The sequence below is a fragment of the Perissodus microlepis genome, chromosome 6 (assembly GCF_051167445.1).
Source record: "Perissodus microlepis isolate ML-2025 ecotype Zambia chromosome 6, ASM5116744v1, whole genome shotgun sequence".
In the NCBI taxonomy this organism is placed as follows: Eukaryota; Metazoa; Chordata; class Actinopteri; order Cichliformes; family Cichlidae; genus Perissodus; species Perissodus microlepis.
In genome coordinates, this window is record NC_140466.1 from 12,379,629 (window position 1) to 12,406,435 (window position 26,807).

Here is a 26,807-nt window from a genome sequence, read left to right on the forward strand (position 1 = left end):
TATTTTGACTACAAATCAACTGTTTTAATAGGACCAAGTTTTTTGTTTTCTACTTTCGTGATTAAGTTAACAACAACAACAACAATGCTAAATATTATGTAGCAAAACTCAAAGCTGTTTAATAAAGCACCTGATAAACAAGCAGCACTCTCCCAAGGCAGCTCACTCTGAGCATTATTTACTTTAAAGGTAATATTACTGTATTTCATGTATATTAATTTTATGTGTTTTTCTTTTTAAAGCTACTTGAAGACATTTGTAATGCAGTTAGTCAGGTCAGGGTAGCATGACAGATGTTTACTTGATTACACAGACATTATGTAGGACTAAGATAGGTAATGGATAACAGGTATCGATTTTAAATAACTGGACATGAATAATCTGAGCTCCTTTAATATTATACATACATATTTCAAACTTACTAGACAGCTTTTTTGCTTGACAAAAGTGCCTTTAAAGGTTAGAAGAAAGGTAGAAATGTGAAATGTAAAAGTGAAATCAGGGGTTAAATGTGCAAACACTAACTTTACAACATTAAAACTAATTTGTCCATTATACAAAATGATACTGGAAGGCAGAGGTTAAACTTGAAATCTTTATACGGTGCATGCTTTCTATATTTTGAAAATACACATCACACTTGCAAGAATCTGCTGACAAGAAATTGCTCATCCTCCCCCCAATATTTGCCCAACAAACCATTAAACTGACATTGATGATATAAGGAAAAATTTATTGGATTTATGACCCTACCTAGAAAATTGTAATCAGAATTAAACTTTTTGAGCCAGAAGGTATGGACGCACATGCAAACCTCCTACAAAAAAAAAAAAAAAAAAAAAAAAAAAAAAAGACAACCCCCCCCCCCCCCAAAAAAAACAACAATTTTTTCAGAAGTATACATTTCAAATATATATTATATAAATAAACAGCTGGATTCACTGCAATATCAAACTCTGCAAAGTCAGCTCAGCTTAAAGAAAAAGCAAAACATGCAATAAAGAACACATATGACTTAACTAGAACCAAAAGAAAAATGCAGGAAATTTTTATTAACTTCAAGACTGTGACCCTACCAAATCTCAAAAGTCTTCGTACAGAATAATGAACACTGAAACAGAACAGAGGACATTTATCCCCATGCTTGTGTTTCCATTCTAGAAGTTCAAGACAGCTCGACATCAATCGCAGTGATAACTGTGTGGATCCAAAGGTCCTGATTATCCACTGTGGTGTCCACTAGGTAAACTGTCAACCTGCGCTCCCAAGGCTCACCTTTGACCTCCGACACATCTTGCACACTGTCCACCACTGCGACCAGTGCACGATTCTCTACATGATTTCTGAATAACATCGAGGAATCCTCTGACCATTGGTGCTGTGTTACACCTGTGTGATCAGGAAAAGGAAACAACTAGTATGTGTACACCACAGATTTCATATAAAACATGGACATGTCTACTACAACACCCCCCCCACGGTCTTTTGCATTTTGGCTTCCACTATATTGATTGGTAGTAGTGACTATGTTTGGATGGATGGATGGATGGATGATCTCCGTCACACCTCTCTGATCCTACAACTAACAAAACCTCCAAATAGAACTCTCAGTCAGCTGGTAAGTTGCTTCTGATTTTCCTTGAAGCAGGCTAAAATAGGCCTTTGCAATTGCGGCGCCCAAACTTTGGAACGGTCTGCCTCTTCATACTAAGATCTCTCCAACACTCGACATCTTTAAAACCTGTCTGAAAACACATCTTTACTCACTAGCTTTTAATTTTGACTGAGTTTTTGTTTTGTTCTTTGTGTTTGTTCTACTTTTTACCTTTTTAAAATGTGCTTATAAATAAATTGATTGATTGGATACTAAGTTGGGCTGTCAAGTTAAGTCACATGCAACAAGATTTGCTTGTTGAACACTTCTTTGCAAGTGGCAAGCAGTCCCATGAAGGACATTCCAGGTTTCAGATGGTAGCTAACCCTCAAACAGAATTTTGCTATTCCAATAGTAGACATTATAATTGTACCTAGGGCTGTGGGATATGACCAAAACCTCATATCCCGATATAAGACATTTATCGCCCCGACAACGAGATATATCACAAAAATGTTACATTTTCTGTAAATTCTGTGAATCTCGGGCAACTCTACTTGCGTGAAGTTTTTTCAGCTGGGTGTCGTGTACCTGGAGTTGAGTGTGTTACATAAGTTGAAACTGCCACAATTTTCTTTGTATTTATTACACTGCGTGCTAGCGAGACAGAAGCTAAGCTCGCTGCAACATGGCAACTGCCTCAACGCTACCCGAAATTGAACCTCCCCCACCCTCATTCAGATCTGGCGTTTGGAACTATTTTGGTTTTCATGTGACGTATGACCCTGAAGGTAAGCGCGTCATGGACAACAGTAAAACAGTATGTCGGATGTGCCACGCAAAGCTCAATTACATTGGTGGGAACTAGTGCGTTAGCGCAGTTAGCTCGTTAACGTGTTGACGCCGTCCAGCCCCACACACGGGGCGATCCGCGGTAGCTCGTTAATGGAGATTTGCGCCATTATGGCGTTAAAGTCATTTTAACGAGATTAACGCTGACAGCACTAGTGGGAACACAATGAATATGACTGCACATTTACGCCGACATCATCCTAGTGCAAAGACAAGTATAAGCAGACAAAAACAACAAGCACGCATGCTACAAACTTTACCCGAGTCATTTAGACAGCCGTTAGCACATGATTCTCCTTATGGGGACCTGATATGTTTAATATGCTGCTGAGAATATACCCCAGAAGAAGCGTATAGTATAGCTTTTATTTTGGAAAGAGCCATTTCTCTGTAATAAACTCTCTTTTCCAAAGATGAGTGATTTCTCGATCAGATAGATTTATTTTATTTTTTAATTATTTTTTGTTTCAGCAACATTACATTTAAAAACTGTACTTTTGAGTTAAAATATACATTTATAATTTTAATGAATGACAAATTAAAAAGGCATGAACATTTTTTTGTATCGAAAAAATATCGAACCGTGACACCAAAGTATCGAACCGAACCGTGAATTTTGCGTATCGTTGCACCCCTACTATCTATCTATATCTCTATCTATATGTAAAAAACCAGTGAAGCTATATGAAGACAATAACTCACCTGCCAGTTGTGCAGTCATAGCCTGGAAGGGCAGCTGTCTGAACTCCTCTATTAAGGGCCTGATGAGCGTACTGTGGACCAGCTCATGCTTACCGTAGTCCAGCTGGTAGACAGACACCAAGCCATTGGAAAGACTCCCCTTCACCTTCACACGGTGCCAACTACATACAGGTAAGCATCGGTTAAGCCATTGACCCTGACACAATAGCAACTTATTGATTTTAAACTGTGAACCTTGGCATCACACAGCAAAGCAGTTGAAGGTTTTCCTCCTAATATAAACTTATAAAAGAAGAATTCTTTAAGAATATCTTTTATAATTTTGGAGTCTCAAAAATATGCTACAAAGACAATGTGTTAGGGAAGGAGAGAGAATAAATGAAGTAGTTGATTTATTTCGGAAAAACTGACAGACCTTTAGCAGCCATGTGTTGACTTACTTTTTGTCTATTTTGGCAGCATAGATGTGTCCTTTCTGGATGGTGGTGGTTGGGTTGGTCTTCCCTGTCTGGTTGTAATAAAGCATCATCTCCCCCATCAACACCACCAGCTTATGCAGGTCATGCCAAGCCTGCAGCACAAAGTAACCAGGGTGGCATGCCACTGGTACGAACACATCTATATTCTGACCAGGCTGAAAGAAGAGGACAAGGAAAATGACTTCTTGGTACTCCAGCTTTTTTTGGGTCTGGAATAACCCCAAACCCATATTCTTTACAAATTTAATTTGACCATAATCTGTAAACCGATGTGAGAAATTGCTTATACACACGCATTACATACTTTGGACAAATTTGAACAGCAAGATTATGTTGAACTTTTAACTGGAAAATTCTATTCATTTTCAATGCTTCAATGTTAGAGTTTTATTGTTGGACTGGAGTAACTGCATGTTTCACCATGCAAAACAATTGTTTTATTTTAAACTAAGCCTTGATGAGCTTCAGTTTATTCTCTCTGAAACAAACCACTTTGGCTTCACCATGCTCCCCTCTAAACCAACTTTTTTCAGATTGGCTTCCCCTGGCAACAAAAGCATTTAAAGGAGTGGTAGGGAGGAGTTTTGTGCTTAAAGCCAGGGCTGTGTGCTTGAGACTATTCAAGCACACAGACTATTCTTGCAGCCATCTTTTACTCCCAATAGAAGGTTAACTCATCTTCACGCACCAAGGGGAGATCCAGCGGAGGTGGCAGCTGAAGTAGTTGCGTCTGAGTTTTGGTGGTAGCATCCCCGCCCCCTGCTACGTGACGTAGCTGGGGTGAAGCCTTCACAGCGGGATTCGAGACTGAGCTGCTGAGAGATGACCTCTCCATCACAGGAGTGAGACCTACAAGTTTAAACAGCACCCCATTCAAAATATTATATTAGAGATTATGAGCTTAAATAAAAAAAATAAAAAAATAAAAGTTTCAGGTCAAATGTTGACTGCTGGTAGGAAGTATTTCAGACCCAGAATGTTTATGATGTGCACCATTACCTGTATTCATGTTGCAACTGGTGATTGTGTTGTTGTTCTGTATTGTGAGCTTCTTCCACAACTCTGACTGGGCCAAGTGATGGTTGATGCTCTCGTCCAAATGCTGACCGTCAACGCCAATGAAAAGATACATATAGACAAGCGTGTCCTTTGTGTCCTGGTTTAGTTTCAAGATCTGAAAATGAAAAGAATGGTTAAAAGAATGCATGGACAAAATGTACAAATTGAGAGCTTAAATTTATCGTGACTGCTTTACACAGTTGCACTTTGGAGTTAACTGATATTTAACTGCACGTCTACTAATGAATCAAAATACGACAACCAGAAGTCTAACACACTGTTAGAACCTACAAGACCTATGATTTGCCCTGTGATGTACAGCACTAATACAGTGCCAGCAGATCCTTTATTTTGTGCATTTTGAGTGAAAGAGCCAACACAAATCATATTTGGTCCAAAACATTCTCATTATCCATCAGAAGTTCATGGTTTGTGGATCGTTAGACCAGTGCTAGTAGATGCTGTCCATAGCTCTTCCACTAGCAATGCTGGTTATGGTATGTCTCAACAGTCAAATCTTTCCCGTTTAGAGATACTTCATTCCATTTACCTGAAAATTTGTCAAAAATCACTCTTCTTTCACACTGGCCATTATTCCAGAATGCAATTACAAGTTACTGTGCTTCAAAGTGAAGATTTTATTATCAGCAGCATTTACCAAGTCTATTTTTTGATGTATATATTACCTTCATTTTACAGGCTTCAGAGCCCATAACAGCCTCCTTCACCCACAGAATGGCCTCTTGGCTCCAGTCACCCTCAGGAACAGGAAGGTCAGCTAGGCGACATTTAATAGCCTGGAGAAGACACAATTACAAACCTTTACATGTGTTACAAAACTCGTGAAGCCTGTCTGACCACTGATCTCTCCATCACCTAGAACAAACACAAGTAACTAACCTGTGGTGGGATGATAATGAAGTCTTTCAAAAGAAGAGGGGGGATCTCCCGAAGATCAGTGAGTTCTAGTGTTGCTGGGACACCAAAGTCAATGACGGAAATCTCCATCACTCTGTTACCGTACATGTTGGTGATCTAAAAATAAAAGCAACAGAAGATGATGAAGAAGAAAAACTTCCTGGTCATGATTTTTGATATTCTCAAAATATTTCTTTAAATTATTTTTAAGTCTTCAAACAAATACATTGTCAATATTTGATTCCTACCTCAACTCTGGCCCATTTTTCTTTGTAGCGAGCTAGACAGAACTTGCCAATGAAGGGCCTAGACACCAGGAACTCAGATGTGATCTAGTGGGGGGGGGGGGGAATAAAATAAAATAATCACAGTAACAGTGTTAGAAAGCTTCGCCCATTCCACAGGTGAAACGGCAATTGCAAGGAACTCACATCTGAGAGAAGTACAAATAATGAATAAAACCCAGTAAATGACAGACCAGTGTCTGAAGTCTTTGGTGGGGATCAAATGCACTGTCAACGAGATAAAAGACAGGCACAAAAAAAGAAGAAGAAAGGAAGCCATTCATGCTCAAAGGTCATCCTTAAGGAAAAACCTCCAACAAGAACATTTTTTTAAAAAAACTAGATGTTTTTTGCATTCATTGTTCTTTGTATTTAAAGTAAATGCATGCTTCTGAAAAGCAATTTAAACAGCCAATGTGAGGTACAACAACTGCACAAAAACCTCATTGTCCCTGAGGCCCAGTATGGGGAATGTATTTTTCCCCTCCTTATCTTTATCACTACACTCTCTCAGCTGTTTATTTCTCACAAAAACACAATCCTGCACACATAGTATGTGGAAATACCCTTATTCCACTGTTTTCCACTCTTCCATGAATGTATGTACTATAAAGTATTATATACCTGGGAAATGAAGTAGGCCTCTGTTTCTTGTAGTAACTTGCTCAGTCTTGCAGTTCCACGGGAAGGGAGCTGGCAGTACAAGGTGCCATCTTGACACACATTTGTGACAGACACATCCTGATAGGTAACATTTACCTACAGGCAACAGTATCATATTAGACAATGCTGGAAGAATTCATCAAAAACTTGTGTGATGCAGCAATGATGATAATGGTTAGGGTCTCACACACAAAACAGTCTTTGCATTTTCATATTATTTCTGGCCATTTGAGGAGCTAAAATGAGTGCATTATGCTTCAATAAATGAAACCCAGATTCATTTATTGAAGCATAATGAACTAACAATAAAATAACAAGCAGCAAGCTCTGCCTGAGGGCTAACAATTCACTTTGCTCCAAGCTGAATATAAAACTGCAGTTTCCAAACCACCCACACACACGCAAACACACACCCCTACTGTAACATAAGACACAATAAAGTATGGGTAACACAGCACCACTTAGTGGTTATGTTGAGTTTATAAGAAAAATATGAAAAGGGGAGGAAAATAATTACAAATCTAAGTCTTCCCCACTAGAACTAATTGTCTGACCACATAAAAAAAATGAGGTATATCCTCAATAATATGTAAACCTACAGACAGAGGGTTATTCATGGTCTTGTCCTGTAGAACCTTCAGGCAGGCGGAGTTGATGTTGAGGTCGTCATCCTGTGAAGTATCATAAAGTACTGCTGTAGGTACTTCACTCTCTTGGCATGGCTCTAATGTTTCCATCAGCAGGATCTTTCCAACTGCCACATTATCCAAAAGTGAGAGCACCAATGGATGGGAACTGAATCCTTCTAGGCCTGACAGGAGGATAGTAAAGAAACAGAAAAAGATGAAGACAATGGCAAGAGCATCAGGGTAACAGTGACTCCTAAAAACATTTCCTTTTTCATCTAGAGATTGAGTTTGTTCTGTATAAAACAGTTAAACAGAATTTCCTAATGTTCTACATACCTGCAAGCTGAACATTAGTGGCTTGAAAGGGCAGGGAAAGAAAGTCCCTGTGTAGTTCCAGCAGATTTTTCATGTTAGTCTCTACAGAGAAGCCATAGTCCATGTAGTAAACCTGACAGACACACAGAGAGGTTCTTTGGTTTCACATGTCTACGTATATATACACACACACACACACACACACACACACACACACACACACACACACAGAAGTTAAATATTATAAGACTTTTGGAGATCTTTTAATACACATTGTATTGTGATGGAGCTTAAACATCAGTCTCACACATGTTGAGACTGAACTTACAATAAAAAAAAAAACCCAACAACAACAAAAAAACAAAAACAAAACATACAGAGTATTAATTTTCAAAAGTAAGAATGCACTCTTTGCAAGTGTACATAAAGTTGGTTTAGTTTAACATTAGAACCACAAAGGGGGTCATTTTAACCCCTTGGCATTTAAAAAAATCCTTTTACCTCTGTTAAAATAAAACCCCATCATCTCATATTCCTACACAGGGCTTATTCATGTGCTGAATTTTAAACAAATATTTTGACATGAAAGATGCTATAACATGAGCCAGAGCTAGACAATGTTATAGATAAATAAATGTATACGTTATAGTATTTAGATTAGAGCTGGGCGATAGAACGATAACGATATGTATTGCGAAATAACTTTTTCTCGATAGAAAAATTAAACTATTGCGATAAGCCTCATCTCTCTTGGCCTCTTAAAAAAAAAAAAAAAAAAAAAAAAAAAGAACAGCCAATCCAAATTAAGTAGCGCAGAGCCGAACCAATCACAGCTGCAGCATCACGTGACTTGTTACGTGCAGCACAAGTGCCAAGGTGCACATGTTTATTTGTTTGGGAAGCAGCCAGCCGGGCTGCCCAGGTAATGAAGGAAATGAGTTTGCCGACTAGAGAAAAATCAACCGAGAGCGTGAGCGAAGGTTACCGAAGAAAAAACCGATGATGGTTCCAATGCCGGAGAGCTTGTCGAACGGAAGAGCCATAGAAGTTCCGTAGTGTGAAGGTATTTCGGCTATTTCAAGTCAGACAAAAAACAGAGTAGCGCGCACTGTAAATTGTGCCGAAAGCAAGTCTGGAAATACAATAAAGCGGTGCATGCTCAATCTCTGACTGAAAGCGCTAATTCGTCATTTGTCAGACTAAAGTAACTGTTAAAACTGTTTGAAAAGCTAAGCTATACAACAAGGAGAGATTGAGAATTTACTTTTAGTTCTCAGTTTATTTGATATTGACAAAAGTTAGTCAATTTTGTCTGTTCTTCTGTAAAACGAACTAAGATTTATTTTTAGAATTAATATTTTGTTTCTAAGTGGAATTGACAATTTAATAGCCTGTTTTGTTTGTTCTATTTTGAAACTTAAACGCTTTAGCGGCTGCGTTTTGTGTAGTTTGCAATATTTGCCTTTATTTATCTGAAACTGAAGTCTCATGTTCCTTAAGTACATCTACCCTGTTGAACTTATTATGGGAAATAAATATTTAAATTAAAACAAGCTGCTGATTATTTCACATTTTAAACGTGAGCAACGGCACATTTAAATCCTACAAATATAGTTATTTGGCTTATATCGTGATATATAGCGTTATCGCCAGAAATGAAAAAAACATATCGTGATATGAAAAAATCTTATATTGCCCAGCTCTAATTTAGATTAAAAAAATATATAATTAACTGCCAAGGTGAGCATGGGATTCTGAACTAAAGCAGAGTGGGTAAGAGGTGGGAGTGTGCGACCAAACATGTGGAGAACTGGCCATTTTACTGACTGTACAGAGCAGCGAGGAAACCATAGCTGAACCCAAGTGAGAGTGCACAGTATGGAGAACTAATCCGAGGGAAATACATTTTTTTGTTGCAGGAGAGGTCAAAATGACACTTCCTGGCAGAGACAGAACCATAAATTCAAATTTCTTTGTATTGTGAGAAACTGGAGAAACCCATGCAAATACAAATATTCCAGTGTGTCAAGGTTTCACTTTCAAAGCAAGCTATGTTGCCTATCTTAATTTGCGTAAGCATGCCACTTTCGTAAGCCACTTGTCCTTAAACTTGCATTTTTTTTTATTTACATAGACTAACAGCCACACTATCAAGCTCATCTTCTTCAACTAATTCTTAAGAAAGGGAAAGAGTAGTATCATTAGATTTTAATCCACCAATGTGTGGGATCATCTAGATTGAGAATGAAACAAAAAGAAGAGCTTTGAATGACCTTCAATATGCCTGGAGAACTCTTCCTGAGCACCACTTCCAAGAAATTCCAAGAAACAGAGTTCAGTCTGTGTTAAAGAGTAACATGTGGGCATACCAATATGGACTTTCAAGTCTGTTCCAACTTTATATGCTTTACTTATATTCATGTTTCATAAATCACTGCCACCATCTCTGATTTCCCCAGCAAAATATAGAGAAATGAGACATGGATCAAGACTTTTGGACAGTTAAATGCTCTTACACTTATAAAAACTGCCTGATTGTTTAGCCAAATTAAAAAGCTTGGCTCTATCAATATAATTTACTGAGACGCATAAAGGGGATTAAAAAACAACAACAACAACAAAAACAGTGACATTGTGTGTCAGAAACTCTCAGGGTGACTAAAATTGTAGTGGGTGCAACTAAATATTTTAAATATAAACATTTAGGACTTTAAGGACTCATAAACACACTAGCACAGAACTATGGTTAAAAATAAATAAATAAATAAATTCAAGAAATTTACCTTGACCTTGTTGGGGCCTGTGACCTCTAAGGCCTGTCCTCTGGCCATCTCAGCTCCATCCTCACCTCTGACGGCTACAAGCTGACCAACTATGGGATTAGACACAGGATGCTGAATGGAGTTTTGGCTGTAAAAGGTTTGCATGGCATCCTCCATGGCTTCCTGGGCGTTGGAGTAGTTCTCACCTACATACCTGAAGAAAGAAAGATTTTTATCACTTCACTCTTCAATTTGTCATAACTTACTGTGAGGGGAAAACATTTTTGTATTTTCAAATTAAATCCAAATAATGAAGGTTGCAAGACATGATTTTAGTCATAATAAATCACAAACAAACACAAAAAAAAAGACTGAATTGATATTATGTAGTAATAATTATTATTAATAATAATAATAATAATAATAATAATAATAATTATTATTATTATTATTATTATTATTATTATTATTATTAATAATAATAATAATAATAATAATAATAATAATAATAATAATAATTATTATTATTATTATTATTATTAATATTATTAATATTATTAATAATATTATTATTATTATTATTATTAATAATAATAATAATAATAATAATAATAATAATAATAATAATAATAGATTGCATTTATATAGTGCTTTTCGAGACCCTCAAAGCACTTTACAATTCCACTATTCATTCACTCTCAAATTCACACACTGGTGGAGGCAAGCTACAGTTGTAGCCACAGCTGCCCTGGGGCAGACTGACAGAGGCGAGGCTGCCATATCGCGCCATCAGCCCCTCTGGCCATCACCAGTAGGCGGTAGGTGAAGTGTCTTGCCCAAGGACACAACGACCAAGACAGACAGAGCTGGGGATCGAACCAGCAACCTTCCGGTTACAAGATGAACTTCCCAACCCCCTGAACCACGGTATGTTTATAACAAAATTATTTTTCAAAGGTTTTAGATTTTTCTCTTCCACTTTGTTGACTGAGTTTAAATTATTTTTTAGATTTAATAATGCATTAAGAAGTACAAAAATGTCTGCATTAATAAAGTCTGTCTCACCTTACAGTAACGGCATTGGTGGTCTTGACTTCAGTAACCAGCACTGATGGGTATTGCACTGAGGGAAGAACTAAAGAGGGAGGAACCACAGGACTCAGGACCTTCAGACCAGAAGGAAGAGGATGCCTTATACCCTGCTGGTTTTCTCGACTGTCTGTGGGTTTTATGTCTGCTCTGCTTGATTTGTAGAGGATGGCCTGATCACAGGAAAGAACGAAAACATAACCATTGTTAGAATCATTGTTGTTTTAGCTGCAAACAATAACCATTTTCACCCCTACAGTTTCTGTGATACCCATCAGAACACCTACTGCTGTTTACTCAACTTATACGTCACCTACACTGCATCAATCTCTTACCTTCTTCTTGTCATGTGGCAAGGGGTACTCCACATTGCATATATCAAGCAAAAGAGACAAGTTGTCCAGTACATGCTCAGGGAATGGCACCTTGTAGGTCTCCATAAAAAGTTTGGGCATAGCATGGGCCCATAGACCCTGGCTGTATTTGGAAAGGAGCTCCTTTATTTTCTGACGAACATCAGCTGAGACAACAGCACACGGTTTTGATGGAGGACATGGTGTAGAATCAGAAGTGGGATTGAATGTGACTTGTGTACAAGGGCTTTCAGGTGTTGAGGGACATGAAGAAAAATGTGTGCTGGTAGTGCTTAAATTGTTGGGCGATGCTTGTGGAGTGCTGGTGGTGCTCTTTAAAGGAACAGGAGATTTCTTGGTAGGCAGAGGAGGGTAGAGCAGCCGGTCGGCTCGGTTGGTGGAAAGTTCCTCTACCTTTGGAAGAAGATAAATGAGACACACAAAAAAGTGAAAATCTTAAATAAAGCTGTTAAGTATACAATCAAAGACAGCAACACACCTCCAACTTATCCCATCTCTAACACCCTTCTCTGTCATTCTAACCCTCTCCATGACCTCCTTCACTAAATCCAGGAATCTTACATGTACTCCTGCCTGGCAGCTCCATTAAAATTCTTTGTCTAATAAATCCACTATACCTCATTTGCACAATTCCAAACCATCTCAACCTTGCCTCAAACTTTGTCTCCTCAAACTTTGACTCATTTTTAATCTTGTTTATACTGGTCATTCCCAGTGAAATTCTGAGCATCTTAAACTCTGCTACCTCCCTCTCATTTTATACGTGTGTATTCTGTCTTGCATCCAACTTTCTTCTTCACTCCAGTGCATACCTCCATCTTTCCAGACTCTCCTTCACCTGCTCGCTACTTTTACTACAGATTGGTGCTCACAGATGACATCCAGGGAAACTCCTACTTGACCTCATCTGTCAACCTGCCCATCACCACTGCAAACAAGAAGGGGCTCGGAGCTGATCCCTGATGTAATCCCATCCCCATCTTGAACCCATCTGTCACTCCCATTACACACCTCACCACCATTTCAGTGTCCGCATACATATCCTATACCACCTCACATGCTTCTACTTGCCACTCCTGACTTCCTCGTGCAGTACAATAGTTAGCTGGCACCTTATCATATGCTTTCTCTACATCCACAGAGACACAGGGCCTGTCTCAATATGCGTACTTGCGTTCTCGTGATACGTCATCAGTCGGAGACCAAGTACTGTTCCAATTCAAAGTACGCATCAAGCAGAGAACGTGAAAAAGTCCCGGATGTGTTCCTGCTCCGCCTGTTTTATCGAGCATGCATCGGTGGTGACTTGTGTGGACTTGGTACAGCTAAATATCCCAGAATGCATTTCGTCCAAAACTCAAACGCAGCAATGGCGGACGAGCGGGGCTAAAAACTTAAATATTACTCTCTCTGGGTCACAAAATAAACTTAAGTTATTTTCAAGCGAGAATGTAGCTGTGTAAGCTTCAAATATCTGCTCGATTTATCAAGATATCATATCTTTCCAAACGCGCTCCGACGTTTTTGGAGACGTCTGTGACCCGCCAGCTCTATAGCAGATAGCGAGGTCGAGGATCACTAGAGCCGGCGAGAGCAGCGGACTCCCGGCACATCATTTTCAAGCCCCCGCGGTCTTTTCGCTACTCAGTTTAAACAAACCCCAAACCCCAGCAGCTGCCTATTGTATTGAGTGTCCACTAAAATATAAATAAAAGCGTTCTAACATCTCACCTGCTTGTTTTTATTAAAACATACATGTACACTATTTTTATTTTATTTCGCTACTGAGGTTAAACATGACATAAGTCACTTAGATCACTTCTAAAATTTAATGTTTGGTTTATTTCAGTGTTTTATTTGTTCCTGAGTAAATCGGTTTGGCTGTGATTAAAGTTAAGCTTCATAACATATTACTCACAGTTAAATTAAGAGGGGACGGCAGTAAAAAGTCCGGACCTGTGACATCATCAAGTACGCTGGTGTTCCAATTGTACAAATCGCGAGTCCGTGCTCATGTTCTCGGCAAGTCCGTACTCCCATGCGGTCTCGGCAAGTCCGGTCTCCCCGAGAACGCGAGTGCGTACTCGCGTACTTAGAATTGAGAAAAGGCCACAGTGAAGCTCCTTCTAGTGCACTCTTCTGGCATGAAGCCATACTGCTGCTCATTGACTGCAACCTCTCTTAAGCTAGCTTCAACAAATCTGAGGCATAGCATTACTTTTTCCTTTGCTATAGGTCTGAAAACTAGTACTGGTAACGATTTCAACTGAAAATACTATCACTTCCTAAGAGTTTGTTAAAAAAAGAAAAAAAAGAAAACTTGACTAAAAGTATTTTTTTGTTTAAAAGGCATCACGATACGTCCACAACCACCCTTACTAACCCTTTTTTGGCATTTTTAACTACAAGTTTTCAAAATAATTGATTCTGAGACTGCAGAACTGGTTGAAATTGAAAACTGTCACTGGGTTTACAACCTAACATAAAACAAGACATTAAAAAGAACAAAAAAAAATCCTCAAAATACTCAACTTACCGTACACACGTGTGTCCACTTTACCATGTCCCTGAGCACCTGAGGATGGAGGTTCCGACTGAACGTATCACAATAGAGTTCTGAGAGTTTTGACATCCACAGTCCACTGTAGTACTTCTCCAGGAGCTGACTTATTTGACTCTGCACCAGCTCCACGTCATACTCACTATCCTGCATGGAGGGATTTGAACGATCATGTGTTGCATTGCCACCTATGGGTTAAAACTTTCTACTATACCATATTATCAAAACTATGCAAAAGTTATTTTCTTAAACAGAAAGCATCTGATGTGACTTCAGTGATCAAATAGTTTAACTGAAATAGTATAAATATGGATTCTAAGTGTATTTATTTACTCAGAAGTATTAAGGTTGTCCTGACCATCTAAAGAGCACTTTATATTCTAATATTGACAAAATTAACAGCAACAGACCGTACCTGGGATTGGCTGGGCATAGATACTCGCTGTAGGTTCACTTCTGAAAAATGTTTGAAAAGATAGAAATTAAGTAAATACACTTTGATACAAGCCAGTCTCAAAAGCAGAGCACTGCTGTTTGTTGTTAATCTTTATACATATGCTGTATTAACTTCTTAAATCAATCATTAGCACTAGAGCAAAACTTTGTTTCATTTCAGATCCTATGATTATTGTGACCATACATTGTTCTGAGCACTATAGCTGATAAAAAGTCAAACAGTTATATATTGTGATGCTGCACAGCCAAATTCACTTTACTAACAAGCTTGGTACTTTTCTTTAGTAATACATTACCAAGCCTATCTTGAAAAGATCTAAAAATATGCCCAAAGAGCAGTTTAAAAGCAGATATATGCAAAAGCACTATATTTGTGTAACTCTTGTTATACTTGGATTCAACTTAGAAAGTTGTGCTATCAGAAGAAAAAAAAGAAAAATCTCAAATACCTTTGGAGTTCATCAAGTTCTTCTCTTTCCTGTTAGCAACATAGATATCTTAAAGCACAATGTGATTTCATAACAATAAGCTGTCACTCAACAGTGATATTGTTTTTCATTCAATAGTAAGCTAAATAACTTGGCTTGGTGTCTCACTCAAATGTTTCTCAATTATTCTTTTCTTGGTTTTGTCACATTTTCAAAGCCATCAAATCTGACTTTAATGCTGATATAAGATTACTTGGGCCATGTTTTAGTTTAAACTAATATTATAACTGGAGTAAGGACACAGAATTTTGCATTCATGTAGCTATGATTCTTAAAGGCTATACATACTAAAGTTACACAGTACATTTTTTTGAGGAGAGCTTAAGCTTAATTTGCCCACAAGTGTATCTTCACCTGTTAAGTGTAACACATGCTGGTTTTAAAGCTGGATGAGGAGCTGGTTGTCGGTGTTCAACTGGTGTGATGGAGCTGAAACCTTGGTCCAACTTCCTAGCATTTGAGAAGATTATGACAGAGTGTGACAAAGAATTTCTGCAAAGCTGAAATTATTGTCTAACTATTGCTTATAATTCCTTGAATAAATAAATAAAGCAGATATTGTTTACCTGTAGTCCCCTGAGGCACTGAAACCTCTATAGCCACCATAGGGCCAAGAACGGTTTTTTGGTGAATAACATTTACTATGAGCTGAAGGTTGGCGGAGTGAAGTCCTTGGCCTCACTAAAACCAAGGAAAGAAAAACAAACCATATAAATAATGACCAATGTTTCCCCACAGATACAGTGTATGAAAACCTGCCCAATCATTATGACATTAATCCTTTTTTTTTTTTCTCTGTCTAAGACGAGACCATGATTAATTAGTTGTTCCAACTAAGAAACACCTCCTACCATTGAGCATGTAGGAGTTGGGAGGCTTGAATCTCATCTTGCAGTTCACAATCTGGGAGCGACCAGATTTCTTCGAGGTTTTCTGCCTGGCAACCAATTGAGCAATGTTGGCAGTCTCCTCATGCACTGCAGCTAAGCACTGTAACTAAGGTAAAGATTAATAAAAATGTGTTTAATAAAAATTTCTAGCAGTTATACGTCTCCCAGTTCTTTGATGTTTGATGAGGCAGTAGTGTAGAGGGAAAACATTTTTTAAACAATACACTCACCTGACCCATGCTGTACTCAAGTTTCACAACGGAGGGAATGCTTCTGAGGTAGTCCTCCAGCTTTGAGAAGCCCAGCTTCTCCAGTGGGATGTTCTCTCCACACAGTGACCGGTACTCTGACTGAAGGTTGTCAATTGACACGCCGTCTTTGCTGGACTGGAGGACAGCCCGCAATATCCTCTTGACGAACTCAGCATCTGCCATCTTGGCAAACTGAGACTTGCACAGAACTGAGAAAAACAGAAAGCAAAACATGTTCTTTAAAAAAAAAAAAAAAAAAAAATACATAACATTGTAACATTCTTATTTTCAAAGAGCTCTGATATATTTTACAGTTTGGACACTTTAAAAATCTACAAATCTTTGGTCCCTAAGTTAACATACCAACACGTTTGGGGCACACTCATTATGTCCGAAATCTTTTTTTTTTCTCTCCACTCAGGTTCATGAATTTAGCCTGTAAAGGGAGTCACAGGAGTGACCAAAGATTAGGTAGGAGTTTCAGGTGTCGAAAACCTCACCAATAAGTTTGGTGTGTGAGATTTTGGTATACCACGTTTGTATCATTGATGCAAAGAGCAAAATCTCAGTGCGTCATTACTGGACTCCTTTTTAATCCTCATGGAGAAAAATGGCGCAAAACACGGGAGTTGGCTAACGGCTAACTGTTAGTACAAAGTAGCTCGTTCGGAGGTCGGAAATAGTCCTTCATTTCGGCCCACAGTTGACATAAACCATAAACCAGCGAAAAAACATCTATATTGCGCAATTAACATCAACTTAAATTTGGTAATTTTATCGACAGGGAGACGGTTAAAAGTTAATAGTACCTGCACCTGTTTTGAGTCGATAACCAAACGCCTGGAAACTCTTCTCTCGCGAACTCAAAATCTCGCGCACGCCCACAACTCCCAGTAGTTAATTATCCTGAATAGCGCAATTTTGAACCGCCTCATATACGTTTAAACATTACGTCGCTTTTTTTTTTATTTGTCTCGTAAACATTTAACTAGCTAACACATATTTTCTTACATCACACAAAAAAGGTTTAATCAATTTTTTTGAAAAGCTGCTTTTAAGTGTTGTGGAAAATTTAAACTTTTATCGCAGAAAAAGACTATTTCACTATTCTCAAAGCAAATGTTTGTTGTAAATTTATTATTAGTATGCTGTTTTGCATCATTCATACAATATACCAGTAATTTTGCATCTGGTATACATTATCCTTGATTAATTGTTCAAAGTATTAATCCAAATAACATCAACTCTAGGATTTCTGGTATCATTTTATTAATTTGTATTTTGATTTTATTTTCAGCTGACAACCTACACTGGCCTTTCTATATATGTACTACTATAAAAAAAATATATGAATGCTCACTATTAAACACAACCAGACATTTAAGGAAAAGTAATGTTTATTAGCAGTTAGATTTTATGCTGCCAAGACAAAATAAAAATAACAAGCACAATAGCTGTGTAGTGTAGGTCAAGTAACTGTATGGCCAGCTCATAGAGGTTGTGACAATATACAAAGGTTTGTTTATCCCTGCATTTATACATTTATATTTTTTTTAATTTGCCTTCACAGCAGATGCTTTCATTCTGAGTCAGGGAAAGAGATGGCATGAACTCATGTTTGAATTCTTATGCCAAGTCTGAGTAAAAACTATGTATTTGTAAAAAAAAACAATACACACATAAAACCCACAGACCCTAGGCCACAGAACTCCATTAAAAAGAAGTACATTCACTAACTAGCAAATTAGTGAAGTTGTTTTAAACTTATTTATGGCACTCTCAGCTGGTGACATAACAGGTAGTGAGATTATCTAGGTTAGTCAGATGGCAGTGCTGAAAAACTTCCTTCTGCTTTATAACAAGTCTCCATTAAAGGTCTTCATCATTCATTGGATTCCAGCTTATATTTTTTTAAAGAACCGGAATCAAATGTGTTATTAACAGTCTTCTTCTGGTGGCAATTTGATCTCTGGTGGCAGCTCTGACAATGCCTGTTGCCTCTGTGTTTGAGATGCCAAAATCCAAGCCTGCAGCACTGTGTCTGCTGGGGGAGATGATGAGGAGAGGTGGTGCTTTCTTAGCATGATCAGGGGAGGGTTCCTTAGTAATGTGTAAAGCAAAGCCCAACGCCTCCTGGCCCGACTGTTCACAGGGGGTTCTGAACAAACGGAAAGTGATAATAAAACAGAAGTTTGAGAAAGATTAGATGACAGAAAGGTCAAAGCAGTATAAAGGTGTCTATAAATGGAAGAGACACACAGACACACCACTGACCTGACACATTATTGTCGAATGTGGAGTAAGCAGATGAATTGTGTCTCTGCAGCGTACTTGACACCAGCATCTGACAGAAAGATACCATGACTGGGTTGTTGTGATAATGATCAGCAAAGATCATCCCAATCCATGTAGTGTAGCCTGGATAAAAGGGGAAATACAATTATCAATATTCAGAGATACAAATTCACACACCATCAGACAGGGTATTGCAGTAACATAAGAACAAATGAGCACAAAGCTGTCATTTTACATGTTTTTTACATGTTTTTTGTGAAATAACATCTTTTTTTTGTTGTTGTTGTTTTTTTACTAGCTTTAATCAATATTTGACTGATACCAATATTTGCCTTGAGACAAAGTAACTTGTAATTCTCATTGAAATGCTGCCATCTCGTGGATGCATCTGAATGTGGAAGGCAAACGGTCTTCTGGACATCAAATAATATGAATGATAAAATTATTTTTCATTATTACCGCAGTATATTAAAATACCAAAGAGTTTAGGTTTGGCTGTGATCTTTTTTTCTTATCTATATGTTTTTAGTTGAATCTAAGCTTACCAGCATCCATGTTCTCATACCCCCTCTGCATAATAGTTCGGTCTATGCGAGACACCAACCATGTTCCCACCACAATGCTTAAAAGAAGCCTCAGTATGCAGGTGGTCATCCCCATAACCACGTTGTAGAAAAAGAAGAAGTAGTTGAAGCAGTGAAATGCCTTCCTAAAAAGGGGGAAATTGTGATTTCAAGTTAATGTGCTTTGAGTTAAATCCTTTTGTCTTATTACTATTTGAAAAATAATTGTTAAGTGATGTTAGTATTGGAAATCAATATATATCTATTAACTATTAAATATTAACTATAATTCTTTATGACTCTGGTGGTCATCTGGTTGCTTGTGAATATGCAAATCTCCTTGAAAAAGTGTCAATAATGCTTTCATACTACTTTAAATATTTTGTATCTGCTATCTAATGAGCCACTTACTGAGTATGTGAGATTTACGAGAGATTTTTGGATTTTTAAAACGTGGGTTAGTGAAATTACATCAGCCTTTTGGTATTTTTCTACCACGACTAATTGCTGCCAAATGAAAGATCTGAGTGTTGGTGTGACTCAAGAACACACTTTATATGAGATACACCTACCTGTTGTTGAGGGCTAGAGGTTTCTCTTTGTCTGTGGCATCTATTTTGTTCTGAAGGAAGAAGATCTGAACCAAAATTATTTGAAGAATCACCAGGCTAATTACAATGCAGATGGTCAGACTAAAAGAGACACAGAAAAACATTAAAGGTCAGCCAGAGTGCACATTAATTTATATATGTAATCATAGCAACACAGTTATAGAAAGAAAAACAGCCTTACAATATAGTTCCAAGTGTGGAGAGCATGCTAAGCACTTTCCCATTCATTATAGGAAGAACCACCACGTAAGCAATCAGCAAAGCAAACAGGAAGTGGACAAAATGGACAATCAGGTAGCCTAAAAAAAGCAGAAATAATTAACAACTGTAAAAATATTTTCCTTATAATAGCTGCCTGTATAATAAGTCAGACAGCTTTTCTGTGATTAATTTCATCTATTGGCATAGATTACATCTACATAGATTTGCATTTTGATGAAAGCTACTGTATGAAAATGATTCTTAAGATTTGGTTCTCAAGTCCTAATACAGGATGTCCTATTTAGATCAGGCCAGTTGTCCTTGTTTTGAAAGTTTACGGTAAGAAAAGCTTACCCCACAGTGTGAAAGCAATTTGCCAGCCCGAGTATCTTGCAATGGAAGCCTGGTAAAATTCATGGCACAAACGTTTTTGTGTACTTTGTTAAGAATGCAATAATTTAAAATCACTTCAGCTCTACAGTATGCGTGTTTGCATCCAAGTGTTTTGCTTACCACACTTGTAGCAGATCTAGGCTTATGAAACTTCTCAGGAAGAAAGACTTTCTGTCCTTTCCAGAGCCTCCTTAAGTGTTTCCTAAAGCAACAGTAAGCTCATTAAATTACAGACATATTCAGATCTGTTTGTCTGCTTTCTGGTAGTAGAAATGGTAGTCTTGCTGTAAACTAAATATAGCTAACAGTCATTATACCCGTTTCTTAAATTTCTTACCTGTAACATGCCAAAACATGGAAGGTGTAGGCAACAGAGTTAAGACTGGCAAAGATGGTGGTGGCTAGCCAGGATTCTTAAATAAACAAACAAACATAAATGCAAACATGCATAACTTTATATTACTGTATATTACTTTGTATTCTTATAAATGGCGATGACCATTGTGTTCCTAATATTTAACAAAAATATTATTCAATTTTCTAATAGAGGTTTATTTGGTAATTCCTACTGGCAATATTAACTCTCGAAACAGCAGGAAATAAAATGCGTCTGATATCCACTTTACACATAATATGTGATATTAATCACAGGGTTCATAAATGCTCCCCCTTTAAAAGTCTGAAGGAACAACTTACTCCTGGCCACGACGATAAATTCTTCCAGCTGTGGTACCACGTATCCCAGGGATTCTGTCTCGTTACATGCAGTAACCACATCTTTCAGTGTATTTTTCCAAGTTTCAATTTTGTCAAAAGTAGAACTACTGACACTGTAGTCTGCTAGTGTCATCTAAAGGAATGGAAAAGACAAATGAATATAGGAGTCCCCGCAGAAGAAGCATAAATCATTTAAATAACACCAAACAAAGGGAATCAATTAGACGATTCAAGAAAATCATAAAATATACTTTTCCGTACCGTATATAGGCCTATTAGGGATATTACAACAGTGCCAATGATTCTGCTGGGAAACTTGAAGTAGGGGTCCCACTCATAAACCCTCCTTTGGAACCAGGTAAGTGGCATACTGCAACACAAAGATGGATGAAAAGTTTCAATTTGTCCTGTTCTTAGGTTCAATAGCAGCTGCAGCATTTTTTTTAACAGCACTGAAAATTCTCTACAGAACTGTGACACGTGTGATTTTCAATTAGCTGGATTGTTAACTCTCACATTTTTGATACTAAAACCTTTTGAAATGGCTTGAACACACCAGACTGGACTTTAAATCAGTCTGAAGCTCGGTTTCTATAAAATGCAATCATTAAAACTTAACATCCAATGTTGATTCACATTTTATATTAGAATGAAACTAGGATACCCTGAAGATTTGTAAAAATACATACAAATTCAGGAAATCTCAAATATCTTTCCCTGCTTGGCTTCTCATGTCTTTGTCTAGTCTAGCTCTAACTCTAACCCTCTGAGAGTCTCTCAGTCTTGTTCTCTAAAACTTAAAGAATTAGGAATTTGATCAACTGGTCCCTTAACAAAATTGACACCCCATTGAGAAGCTTGGGCTTGGGCAATTGTCCTGCAGAAGTTTGCTGATGGATACTTGATGGTCGGTTGCATTGTGTGCGTGGTGACACTCTCGATGGAGGAGATTGAACGACATCTACCTATTCGGAACCATGATAACAGAGTTCTGGCTGATCAGACCTGGTTTATCAAAGAACAAAGGAAGAGGTTACAGCTGTTCAAAACCCCACAAGGCTGGCCGACATGACTGATGATGGGCAAGCCATGAGTACTCAGACTGTGTTTATTGAACACAATATGGATAAGATCTTGGAGAAGCTCACAGCTCTTCAGTGGGAATTGATAGACTTGGTGACCAGTAACGCACTAACCCAAACAACCATCTTCTTCACTCATGCGGCTCCAGAACAACAAATTCTTCTCCCTGATAACGGGAGCGTGTTTGGACTCTGGTCAAAACATCCTTCAAGGCCACCTGCATTGACTGAAGGACTGTTGACTTTCGGTGTATGGACACTTTCTCTTAGTTAAACACGGGACACACAGACACACATGCACGCATACGCATGTACACTGACACATACATACAACAATGTTCTCTATTTTGTTCTCAAACTGATCTCACTTTAGGAGCTCAGTATCAGTATGGGTGGAGTTCCTTTTTCTCCTCCATTGTTCTACCTCTCTGACCTGTCTTCCCCATGTGATGTCTGTGTAATGTCTGTACGGGAGGAAGGGTAAGATGGCGCTGGTTGCCGGCAGCCTTAAACCAATTTCATTCGTGTACATGAGTGGGTGTATTTACCTATGTCCGGGTGTCTTTCGCAGCAGTCTCTTAACATGCTGAACCTGGTGTTGCTCAGTTAGCTCTGCAGAGTCCTGGCAACAGATTCAGACATTCATACTCAGACAAAATTCACTATATTCATAAAAAATTGTAACTTGAAAAAAAAAAACGTTATTAAGATAGCAACTGACATCGACTTCAACCAAGGCAGCTACTATCTGGGTAGTATTCATTTTATTATCTTTGTATTTTTAATGTATGAATTTTGTTTTCTTTGTTCTTTTTTTAAAATGTAAGGAAGTTTGTACTGCAGGCTATTGTTGTTTGCCCTGCTGAAGCCCATTTCAATAGAGAATACCTGACATAATTTTTATTGTAATTATTTTTAGTAAAATGTGTATGTGTGTTGAAAATACAAACTACACTGGTAAGAATAATAGTTTGTGTAATGAGGTAATGAGACTTTTTGTCCATTTTTAACCAATAAATCATTAAGTTCAACTTGAAGACCTTGGTGAATGTAAGTCAAATTTTAATGTAATGTTAACACATCCCCACTCTACACCCTTACAAAGTTTTATCAGAATATAAAAAATATTTGAGCTATTGTGTTTACAGGCAGAATGGGGCACATGCACACAAATTTGCTACCAACAACATAATATTCTTGATGGCAGTAATGACGTTATGTTGTACACGTATTTAGTAGGAATCATCACAATCCATGTATTGGTATTTCTGACCTCTTGTTCCATGTGCAGGCGTATTCGAATAGCTTTGACCAGGATGTAAATAAATCGCCCGAAGAGGAAGATAAGGGAGAGCATACGGGGCCACTGGGAAATCACCTTCTGGTATTTACCCAGTATCTTTAAAACCATAAACACAGACAATCATAAATGTGTTCTTCAAAGCTTAATGCACTAGGCAACTTCATAGCTAAATGTTCAGCAGAGTTGAATGTTTTTAATTAACATGGGTCGAATATTGTGAAAGCTTGATGGACGGTACATTGCTGGGTTTCCTACCTTACCACTGGGACAAGTGACTGTTTCCCAGGCTGTAATTCCTATCCTACAACATAAAAACACAAATGTGTAATACGGTTGTTAATAAAAATTAAATCACCCACACATCAACCAGTTAATCCATCTATTTAATCTCCAACTTTTTTATTATATTTTGTGTTTTTAGTTCTTTTTTTAAATTAACCATTAGTTTATTTTTGTTTTAGTTTTTGAGAAGCTTTAAATGATGTTGTAAAACATGCATACATAGACTATGTCTGAATATTTACCAAAATAGAGAGTAGAGTATTCCCAGCACTGCCCCTGTCATTCTGAATGGTGTGGACAGACAGGCAAAGAAAGGGAAATAAACCAAGCCAACTTCTAAAGCTCCAATCAGGTACACAAAAGCTGAGGATAACAGTCAGAACAGTGTATCTGTCAACACAATTCTTGGAAACTCTACAGTAAAAAAGTAAGAGGAAAACAATGTACCTCTGGCCCAGGATGGAACAGTGAACGGGACGTAGTTTTCAGAGAACAGGAGCAAGACGCTGCTTGATACGGCCCCAAAGGCAAAGCCATAAGACCAACGATTACTGAGGCTGCCTACAGTATCCAAAGGGCTGAGGCACAATGATTAATAGAAAAACAACCATAAGTACAGAAAAAGCCATAGTGATGCTGTAGTCATACATTACAGACACAAGTAAATGATTCTTAAAGGATGTCAGTGAAACTTAGTAGGGGATATCCCAAAAAGTTGATTCTGGTCATCTGGACGTAGCGTTTTCAGTAGGACAACGGTTTCGTCACCCATCCAAGTGACTTCTTCGGTCTCAGCTGAATGCAGGTTTCCCCAACGTTATAAACAGTGGTTTTGCATAAAGACTGAAACTAGCACTACTGACAAACAACGGGCTGACGAGTAATTGTTCCCATTGTTCATCAATGGTGCTGGTTTCAGTCATGAGAGGGAGAACGTTCTCCCACTGAAAACAAAGAACAAAATCAACTTTCTGAGAATTCCTTACCTAGATGATTGCGTAATTAATTAATTCTTACACTAATACATTAGTTTAAAACTAAAAACTTATGACTGATATTTACGTCTCGTTTTATTGTATAATAAAAGATAAGACACTGACTTGAGGACCCATCTGTTGTTACTACTCCTGTTGACTTACACAACTATAGCAAAACGTCGATCTAGGAATGGCAGTCTGTCGTCAATGGCCAGCCTCTGGGCTCGTTTCTGGAGGAATGACAGCACCCCTGCAATCAACACCTGGATGAAAAGATATCACATCATAAATACTATAATAAATAATAATGTCACGTTCGCATCAACTGTGTGAACAAGGAAATAGGGTGAGCATATGGATCTCTTATAAAGGCTTTATTTGATTCTTATATATTGCTGCACCAGTCAGTGCTGCTCACTTATTGTGGCAGCAGTTTTTTTGTATGTTGCTATGCTGTTACCCTGCATTCCCAGTAGCACTGCGCTAGTGCTACTCGTAATCATTGGTTACACAATACTATGCAAAAGTATAGAGTCACCCCAGACTTTCTTTTATTTTTTTAATGTTGTCTTCAGTAAAAGTGACTAAAGTTACCATTCAAAGTTAGAGTGCTAAGTTTTCTGTTGTGAGCACACACAACACTTATTCATTTCTTGAGTTAGGTGACAGTTTTTGGCTTGTATTTCTGGCCACTGTTGGGTGGAATAGTAAATATAATTTTTTTTTTTGATAACGTAGTAATTTAACACATTACTATTTGAAACAAATGTTTTTCAATTCTCTACAAAAAAAGTTAGTAATAAAAAAAACACCCCACCATGGATAATAGACATCTTTTGAATAAAATAGGCCTGGCTGAAATTAAGTTGGGACACTACATACTACTTGAGTTGTTCAAATACAAAACAAATTTCAATTATTAAGGGAGTTTCTGAAACTCTGCATTATTAATATGGTCTTAATATAGGCAGTGTTGTAGTTGACCATGTCTAAGATGCAGTTTTAATGAATGAATAGCTTACTGCTGGTATGAGTGAAAGATGCAAGATTAGGTCCACAGACACTCTTTGGTGACAATCCTCATCCGGGGAGACCCTGGAGAAACAACGGTACTATGAACACAATGTAACATAATGCACTGTAACACATGACAAATTAAGGAACACCTAGTTTGTTCCCTTTTGTTCTGCTGAGTACAAATTAATTTCATAGACTAAAAAGACACCAACAGGACAGAGCCTATTTAAACTAAAGTGCTGATCTGAGTGGAATAAGCCTTGCAAAACCTTACCAAAGCTTTACTTACTAAATCAGATAGAGATAAAAGAGCATTTAATAAAAAGGGTTCATAGTGCACTGATAAAGTCAGTTCAAGTTCTGTCCCTGTGTCTTTGTTTCAAACTCCTAGAATCAGTTTGTAAGCTCGAACTGCGACAACAATATACAGTTGACTATAGCAAAGTAAAGATCTGTAATGTAACACGTTTAACATTTAGTGTTTAAAGTTTGTACTCACTCATGTTCCAGCAAGTTTCTAATCATCTTTCGATAAGTTGGTTCATTACTGTCCAGAAAGCTTTGTTTCTGCTGTGCTGTAAAGATAAAGCAGGCTGTGGAGTGATCCCACTTCTCCTTTTCCTGGTTTTAGTCATGTGACTAATATGAAGTTGACCTTTGACCTCAGGACTCAACACTTTTATAACTCTGCTGTTTTACTGTCCTCTGTGTTTTTTCTTTTTTCGTTTGCTCTCGCTCTTTGTCTGTCCAGTCCTTCCTCTTTCTGCCACACATATACACTATCGACCACTGTGTTACTCAGTGAAAGGAGTGTAAACAGTTAGCTCACCCAGTTAGATAACCAAGTGTTCATTCACCTTGTGTCTTCACTTTACAAAGGAATGTTACACTGATTCCTGTCTCTAAATAACAAATCTCTTCTTTCTTTCTTCTATTCAGCATGGTCTTCACTGAAACATTTGTTCAATCTTTCGTCTGTTTCGCTCTCCTTATTATTGTCT

At 37.8% G+C, this 26,807-nt stretch overlaps 2 protein-coding genes across 6 annotated transcripts; both read right to left on the minus strand.

Annotated features, from left to right (window-relative positions):
• Positions 1-871: 871 nt before the first annotated feature.
• tdrd7a (tudor domain containing 7 a) lies at positions 872-17,247 on the minus strand. 5 transcript variants are annotated; one of them, XM_084930849.1, is made up of 23 exons: positions 16,898-17,166; positions 16,729-16,801; positions 16,345-16,574; positions 16,076-16,220; positions 15,791-15,905; positions 15,579-15,674; positions 15,186-15,214; positions 14,696-14,736; positions 14,257-14,427; positions 11,682-12,113; positions 11,323-11,519; positions 10,279-10,471; positions 7,517-7,628; positions 7,151-7,362; positions 6,513-6,647; positions 5,853-5,936; positions 5,587-5,721; positions 5,373-5,483; positions 4,627-4,801; positions 4,316-4,476; positions 3,589-3,782; positions 3,149-3,309; positions 872-1,389 (listed from the first exon to the last, which is right to left on the minus strand). In XM_084930849.1, the coding sequence occupies exons 3-23, from the start codon at positions 16,546-16,548 to the stop codon at positions 1,166-1,168; spliced, it is 3,327 nt and encodes a 1,108-aa protein (XP_084786975.1). In that variant the 5' UTR covers positions 16,549-16,574; positions 16,729-16,801; positions 16,898-17,166; the 3' UTR covers positions 872-1,165. The 5 variants fall into 5 exon arrangements, with proteins under 5 accessions (XP_084786975.1, XP_084786977.1, XP_084786973.1 ...); XM_084930851.1 differs by lacking the exons at positions 16,729-16,801; positions 16,898-17,166 and adding an exon at positions 17,175-17,247 and having other exon boundaries at positions 16,076-16,214; XM_084930847.1 differs by lacking the exons at positions 16,729-16,801; positions 16,898-17,166 and adding an exon at positions 17,175-17,247.
• Positions 17,248-17,750: 503 nt separating this feature from the next.
• Positions 17,751-26,756, minus strand: stra6l (STRA6-like). The gene is made up of 18 exons (XM_084930854.1): positions 26,306-26,756; positions 25,812-25,884; positions 24,952-25,052; positions 24,260-24,390; positions 24,055-24,175; positions 23,786-23,831; positions 23,501-23,626; positions 22,776-22,849; positions 21,407-21,515; positions 21,125-21,278; positions 20,766-20,841; positions 20,549-20,630; positions 20,390-20,438; positions 20,016-20,133; positions 19,796-19,915; positions 19,206-19,369; positions 18,640-18,783; positions 17,751-18,523 (listed from the first exon to the last, which is right to left on the minus strand). The coding sequence occupies exons 1-18, from the start codon at positions 26,329-26,331 to the stop codon at positions 18,303-18,305; spliced, it is 1,935 nt and encodes a 644-aa protein (XP_084786980.1). The 5' UTR covers positions 26,332-26,756; the 3' UTR covers positions 17,751-18,302.
• Between the last annotated feature and the right edge of the window lie 51 nt (positions 26,757-26,807).